The following is a 7,047-nucleotide window of genomic DNA, read 5'->3' as shown; positions in this document are numbered from 1 at the left end:
TGTTGTGGGCAATAATTCTAGAAAAACTATCAAAAAAAAAAAAAAGCCCCGTATCTGCCAAATGCAGCAGTTACGGCTCGTGAGACTTAAGCTGTGCCAACGTTCATCAGCTGGATTTGCAGAGGTGGTTCGCTCTGTGGCTTGTTCGCACCTCCCTGCGAAATAAAACGGGCTCCGCGGTGGAAATGTAGGAAAGCTGGCATTCGAGGAAAGCTGATTAGTCTCTAGAGTTAATAAGTAATAAAATGCAGACTGTAGCTCCCTTAGTCTGCGGCAGGCAGTGCTAAAAGCCGAGCGTTGCCGTCCCTGGGTGCCTGCACCTGCCAGGAGCTGTTTTTCTGTTCAAGTCATGAGCGTGAGCATAAAAATCAGCTGCCAGCATCCCCCGCTCCGTCCCCACCCCGTCACACCGCGGGGAGCAGACTCCAACACAGAGCATCCTTCCAGCCCCAGGGTTTGAGACACGAACAGTTGCAATTTAGCTTGTGCTGGTGTTTTGGGTTCGGGTTTTTTTTATATACACATTATTATTTTTTTTAATCCCTGTACTCACTACTGGCACATTTTCCTCCTATCTAGGAGGTGACATTTTCAGTCACTTCTTGCAAGCAATTAGCTGGCAAAGGCAGGCTAAAAACAAAACGTGTCCCCGTTTCATCTCACTTTGCTTATTTTCAACGGCAAACTGGGATGTTTTATGAATCCCTGCTGCTTAGCCCTGTATCTTACAGCCCTTCAGGCTTTACAGGTCTGAGGGATGGATTTGTCTAAGCTATTATTACACCCTCTATAATTTATCAGACTTAAACTTAAGGATATCAGCTCAGTGAGAATTTTTATTTCACATTTATTCCCTCTTCCAGCCTTTCAGTGAACATGAAAACTATCAACAAACCCCCCTCTTTAGTTCAAAGCTTGGGTGAGTAAAATCTGCGTTGTGCGCAATCAAGCCGCAGTGTTGCAAATTTGGTGTAATCTCACATTCGACACTCTTCTACTCTTCCTCCTCGGGATGATGCCTCGGTCTGGAGGTCCACGACAAGGTCCTGGAGGTTTCCCTTGACTTGATTGCAGCAGGTTGAAGCCTCTAGGCTCTTGGAAGGGTTCAGTTGGCCGCAAGATGCTGCCTGTCACTATGGAAACACACGTGGGAGGAAGCGATCCCATCACGTTGAATTTCCTGCGCTTAATTGGGTGGCTAAAATTCACTGCAAACCATCCTTGTTGCAAAGGTGGTGATATCGGGGCATGGATGGAAGCACAGACACCCGCCCTGTGCCCTCAACGTCCTTCCCAGCAGCAGAACGGTTCCAAAATATAAATATTTCATTAAATTTTTTTCTTTTTCCTCTCGTGTAAAAAGCGAGTTCTTCACGTTGATGGAGAAGAAGGTTGCACCCTCTTCACTCTTCATCGGATCCGTTGAGGAAGGCAGCTTCAGAGCTCGCATCGCCCTTCTGCTGCCGGACGCCGAGGCCGATGTAGGGCTCTCCGCCGCCTCGCCGGCACCTCTGGATGCAGCTGGAACACACGAGCAATTAATCACCGCGAGCAAAAACCCCAAACCTGAACACACTAGATGATCTCTAAGGTCCCTTCCAGCCTGTGCCATTCTATGATTCTATGATGACTCAGGGCACTTGTAATGAATACACAAAGGGAGCTAAACTATTACAGATGTCCTAAAATACTGAGGTTTTGGGGAGGGTTCTTTTTATTCCGTATAAAGTCTATTTGTTTGCATAGGTGGGGCTGTCCCTTCTGTCCGCAGCATCACTTAGAGGCTCGTAGGCTGTAAGAGCACCCCTGAAAGTGGGATAACGTCCCCTTCCCAGCCCCTCGGAGAAGCCGTGGTGGGGCTGGCGATGTTTTAGCCGTCAGACAGCTACCTCTGATAACTCAGTGACCGCTTCAAAATCCTCGCAAGAAGGGGACAAAGTGTCAGGGGATGCTGGGTAACACTTTGATTTCTCTATTGAATTGAAGTGTGCCTTCCAGCAGAGAAAATAGACTCCCAGGAGTGGCTTCAGGGGCTCGCTTATTTGACTTCTCCGCGTTTAACGCCCGTGCCTCTTGCTGACCCTCTTTTGCATCCGACAGACGACGCGCGGTGCTTGTCGCTGCGCCCGAGAACCCGCAGCTTAATCAGCTGTGACTTTGGACTCCAGGCTCTGCCGGAGATGACAACTCTCCCCCCAGCCTGCGTCTCACTCGCATCCCTGCCTGCCCCCAGACCCCTGTCCCGGCCGTACCAGTGAGCGAGGGTGTAGTTTATAGCCAGGACGGCCACGGCAGCTGCCCAGTGCCAGAAGAAGCACATGGTGAGGAACATGATGTTGCTGTGGTCCTGTTCATCCCACACGGGACCTCCCCACGGCTGGAACAGCACGACCCCGATCTGGGTGGAAAAAGCAATTTATTACCTTGAGGGAGGAAAAGAAATCAGCGCACCGAAACCCTCCAGCACGCTTCTGAGCATCTCGGTTGTCACCGGGAGGTGACCGAGGGACTTTTGCTGAGGCTGTGCTGGCCTCATTAACAATCCAGCCTTGCAACGGAGGTGCAATTGTCAATCCAGCCTTGCAATGGAGGCGCAATTGTCCTTCTGCATTGCAGGCTCCTTGCCACCCTTCACAAACTCCACATTTGGCGTTTCGCAAGCTCAGCAGACTTTCGAATCTCAGAATCCGATTTTTGAGTTGGCGCGGCAGCCCTGGGGCCGAGAAAGAAGGGAGCTCGCGTTTCTTTTCGGCAGCGGAGTTTTGGGAGAGGTTTTCTCCAGCTGATCTCTCTGCTCCTCAGCTGGCTGTAGTTTTACTCAGACATTTTATCGCTTGGTGGGGTTTGAATCTTTCCACTAAAGCAGGGGGAGTGCTACAGGGTGCATTAGACACATTAAGCAATTAGTACTCAGTTGTTAGATTCTGTAAAGCGTTGCTGCGAGCCCTCGCTTTTTCTCTTCCCCCCAGAGAAGCCATAAGCTGAGACAAACAGCTATTTAAGCAGGAGATGACCTGGGAGAAGTAAATTTCCATCCCAGGTTATGATCTATTTATGAAGCGAGCCTGGCAAAATGATGCTTTGGGGACTCCCTGCGATTGATGCGGGACGCACGGCTTCTTCGCCTCTTTTCCCCGTTGCTCTCCTGCCTGGGTGCTCTGAAGAACTGACCTGCCAGAACCACGTCCCCTGGATGATGGTGACGCCGGCTCTGAACATCTCCAGGACGATGTTGTCGCGGAGGAAGACCTCCAGCATGGTGCTGCAGGCCCCCGAGAAGATGGCGATGAGCAGCAGGGAGTGGATGTGTTGATCCAGCATCGGGCGGTGAAGGACGTGGTAATAAAAGAGACAACCTGGCAAAAGATGTACGACCCCAGGCGTGAGCACAGAGCCCTGGTAGATTAAATCACCTGCCCAGTTGGCAGGCAGGTGGGTCCCCATGTAAACATGGGACTCCAACATGGCATCGTCCCCCTGGGTCTCCTGGCATCCCACCATCCTGGAGGGATGAGATGCCCAGCCAGGCTCTTGCTGTCTTGCTTTTTCATTGCTAAGCTGCACCGTTTTCTTGGGGGGTTGGAAAGGACACTTTTCCCTTTCCTCCATGCCCAGCCGTGAGTGTTGAGCTGCTCTGCTGCTGCCCCGAATCCCGTTGGGATCGGGGAAGGGAAAATAACCCCTTCATGAAAGGGTTTTCTCTGTAAGACCTTCATTTCCTTGTGTCTTTTCCCTAACAGCTCTCAGGACAGGACTTACTGCTGCTTTCCCATCTTGCTACGGACCACCCTTCCATGATATATCACCGATAGCATGTCCTACGTTCCAGGACGCTCAGAACAATATCTCAGTCTGGCCATTTTTCGTCCCTCTCTCATCAACATCCCTCCCCAAATGAAGCCCCACCTTCTACCGACCTTCGACAAACACAGCCAGGGACAGCATGAGGCGGTCCAGACCCCGCGGCACCTCCTGGGACACGTAGGTGAAGACGTCCACCACCCCGGAGAGGCCGTAGAAGAGGTACATGGTGGTGTGCTGCCAGTTCATCAGCTTCACCCAGTCGCGTTTGCCTCCGCTGTAGAGGTACAAGTGTGGCCCGTCCGGGACGAACTGCTCGGCCAGCATCCCTGCACGGACACGCAAGAGCCTGCCATTTCTCATGGTTTATACTCAACGATGGTTGATGCCCCTCATTGCTGGTGGTTCTGAAGCAAAAGCTGATGGGTTTGTGTCGGGGAGAAAGGATTTGGTTGCCCGGAGATGTTGTAGGTGCCCCGATCCTTGGAAGCATTCAAGGACGGGTTGGATGAGGCTTGGAGCAACCTGGTCTGGTGGGAGGTGTCCCTGCCCAAGGGATGGTCTTAAAGATCCCGTCCAACTCATATTATTCTGTGATTCTATGACTGGATCCAACAATCAGCCTTCCTGATTAATGGTAGCTCAGCTTTGAGTACGAGCCTTGTCTTGATCTCCAACAGTGTTTGATGTGACAAGACCAAGAGGAACATTGAGGGCACAACTTCCCAGATCTGGACCGGTTTCTCTGGAGTAAAAGCTCCAGTACCGTCATCCTGTCAGGCTGGGAATCTATTGACATCGCTAGTAAAATATCACCCTTACCTATCAGAGCAAAGGTGATTTTGACTGCCCCTTCGACCGCATCCACACGCTGGAAACAATAAATCCTCTGGGATTTCTTATTTCCTTTCTTGCTGAGATACTGCAGCGGGTATTTCACAGACCACCAGAGCCCAAAGAGCAAGAAGAAACTGCCTGGAAGCGCGTGACCCTTGAAGTTCGCCATCCTGACGCCCTCCTCTGTGGACAAGGCAAAGAAAAACGATGTTATTACACAACTTGACACCAGTTATTTGACACGTCTCAGCCTGAAGGATTCCTTGGGATCCCTCCCAGTTTTTTCCTACCCTTCTGCAGGTATGAGTGCGAGCATCCCCTGCAGACCAGGGCAGGGTGAGCTTTTTGGCACTGGTCAGGAGAGAAAATACACAGGGAAAACAGAGTAAACCTCAGTGGGTTTCTTCAGCTCCTTGAACAACCACAGAACTGGTGTGCTACGTCCAAAACTTTAAAATTCCTGGGATTTTTTTCAGCCCCTGGAGAGGTGGAAAAGAAAAAACCCACCCCGCATCTATTTCACAAAGAGTTTTGTGAAAAACAGAGCTTTCAGAAATACTCCCCAAAGCTGCTGGAAACAAAATGTTTTTGGTTTTGGGCAAAGAAACCGACTCGCTCCCTGCATCACTGCCTCCTCCCACCCTTTTCTCTCCCGAGCGTCACGACGTCGGGGTTTGCACCACGCAGAGCCCAGGCATCCCAGCCCCTGTGCCCCTCTGTGCACGCGTGCCTGGTTCGTAGGAGATCTGGGAGAAACCCATTTTCTTGGAGAATTAAAGCAATTAAACCCCAGCCGGCTCCTGTTTGCCATTTGCCCATTTGCTTAATTAGGCAGAGAAGGGATTAGCTCTTTCGTGTGGGCTCGAGCGTACGCTGGGGGGACCTGTGGTCACAGGTCAGTGGTGTCAGGCTGGGCAATTTGGATATTTTTGTTTTAATTGATAGCAAAGGCTGTGCTGACGGCGCCCAGGACTTTCTTCTTCATTAAATAACGTTGTTCTCCTTGCCGAGCTGCGCTTAACGCCAGGCAGAACCCAACCCTTTCGTGGTGCATCCACATAAGAAGGGGCTGGACCTGACCTCCCCATTCCCATCATCCTTAAACCACCTCCCCCAGCTGCGTTTTGAGCTTCGCTGGAAATACAAACCAAAATAAATAAAATGCTCTTATTCTGCCGTCTGCATAACGGATAATTTGGGTTGAGCGTGGCTGCCAGCCTTCGAGGGGTGGAGAGTGGTTGCTCTGGCTTTATGAATCTGGGATTCCCGGTCGGTTTGTCCCAAGGACATCTTGTTTCTCCCCGTGAAGTCCGTGCCCTGGAGCTCGGCTGTTTGCAGATATCATCTCCGAGAGGTCCCCGGGCAGGAAAATCCGCCGCGTTAGCTCAGAGCTGCCAAACACCCCGTTCGCCGACCCGAACTGGTTTAACCCAACCGACTAACTCAACCAGCTCGAGGTAAGCAAACATTGCCGCCTCCTGCAAACACCTCCCCGGTGCGAGCAGTTACGTGCAGAACTGACCTCCCCACACCTAAAATTACCCGTGAGCTGGTTGGTTTAGTCCAAACAAAAATTTCCGAGGGGATCTAAGCCAAGAGCGGAATTCTGTGCATGGAAATGTTGTTTTCCAGCGTTTTGGCTTCGCTGGGTAAAAGGCTCTGCTTTATTTCAGGACTTAAAAGGAGAGATTTATTGACAGCGGGTGCATTGGGTAATTAAACACAAAATCAAAGCGAGGCGCCGTTTACCGGCAATGCCAGCACAGTCCAGTGGGTTAGCACAATAGTCTTTTGCAAGAGACAAGCAGGGCATCGGAGCATCCACCTGTAACCCTGGGATTTAAGGGAGCAGCACACCTGAGCCTCGGAGAAAGTGGAAAAATCTGGGTTTTTCTGGGTGAGCATCATGAGATAGTATAAAGAGTGAACACGGAACTAACCCAAAGCCAGAACACCACGACGAGAAGCAGCTGTACCCGGGTGAGCACTCGCACAGCAATATCTAGTCAAATATATAATAATCCCACCACAACCCAGCTCCAGCAGCTACATTTTTAGAGGCAGATATTTAACGGCTTCCCGCCTGAGATCGATGCAGTCGGAACGGGACGACCAAAAGGATAGGGGATCTATCAACGCTGGGAAATGCAAAAGTTGTTTAAATGGTACAACCTGGCCGGGCAGCACATCCAGCTCACAGCACTGTCGTGGGACGGGGCGACGGGGGCTGTTTCGGGGTCGCTGCCGTCCGTCACCACCTGAGCGCTCGCCAGCAGGAAGTGGGGAACTTATCTGGGACGCGTGATCGGCAAAACTATTTCTCCTGCTTCTCTTCCTCCTCTGGAAACGCACAAAAAGGCGAGCACGGGGAGGAGGGGGGGAAGAAACCAAACAAACCACAAACCAATT

The 7,047-nt window shown here is 51.2% G+C and overlaps 1 protein-coding gene across 1 annotated transcript; it reads right to left on the bottom strand.

Annotated features, from left to right (window-relative positions):
* Positions 1–1,403: 1,403 nt before the first annotated feature.
* LOC104272965 (transmembrane protein 45B-like) lies at positions 1,404–4,818 on the bottom strand. The gene is made up of 5 exons (XM_009868093.1): positions 4,624–4,818; positions 3,918–4,130; positions 3,172–3,356; positions 2,253–2,398; positions 1,404–1,521 (listed from the first exon to the last, which is right to left on the bottom strand). The coding sequence occupies exons 1-5, from the start codon at positions 4,805–4,807 to the stop codon at positions 1,404–1,406; spliced, it is 846 nt and encodes a 281-aa protein (XP_009866395.1). The 5' UTR covers positions 4,808–4,818.
* Positions 4,819–7,047: the final 2,229 nt, after the last annotated feature.

Source organism: Apaloderma vittatum, unplaced genomic scaffold, assembly GCF_000703405.1.
Source record: "Apaloderma vittatum isolate BGI_N311 unplaced genomic scaffold, ASM70340v1 scaffold35164, whole genome shotgun sequence".
Taxonomy (NCBI): domain Eukaryota; kingdom Metazoa; phylum Chordata; class Aves; order Trogoniformes; family Trogonidae; genus Apaloderma; species Apaloderma vittatum.
This window is presented reverse-complemented; position numbering and strand designations above follow the sequence as displayed.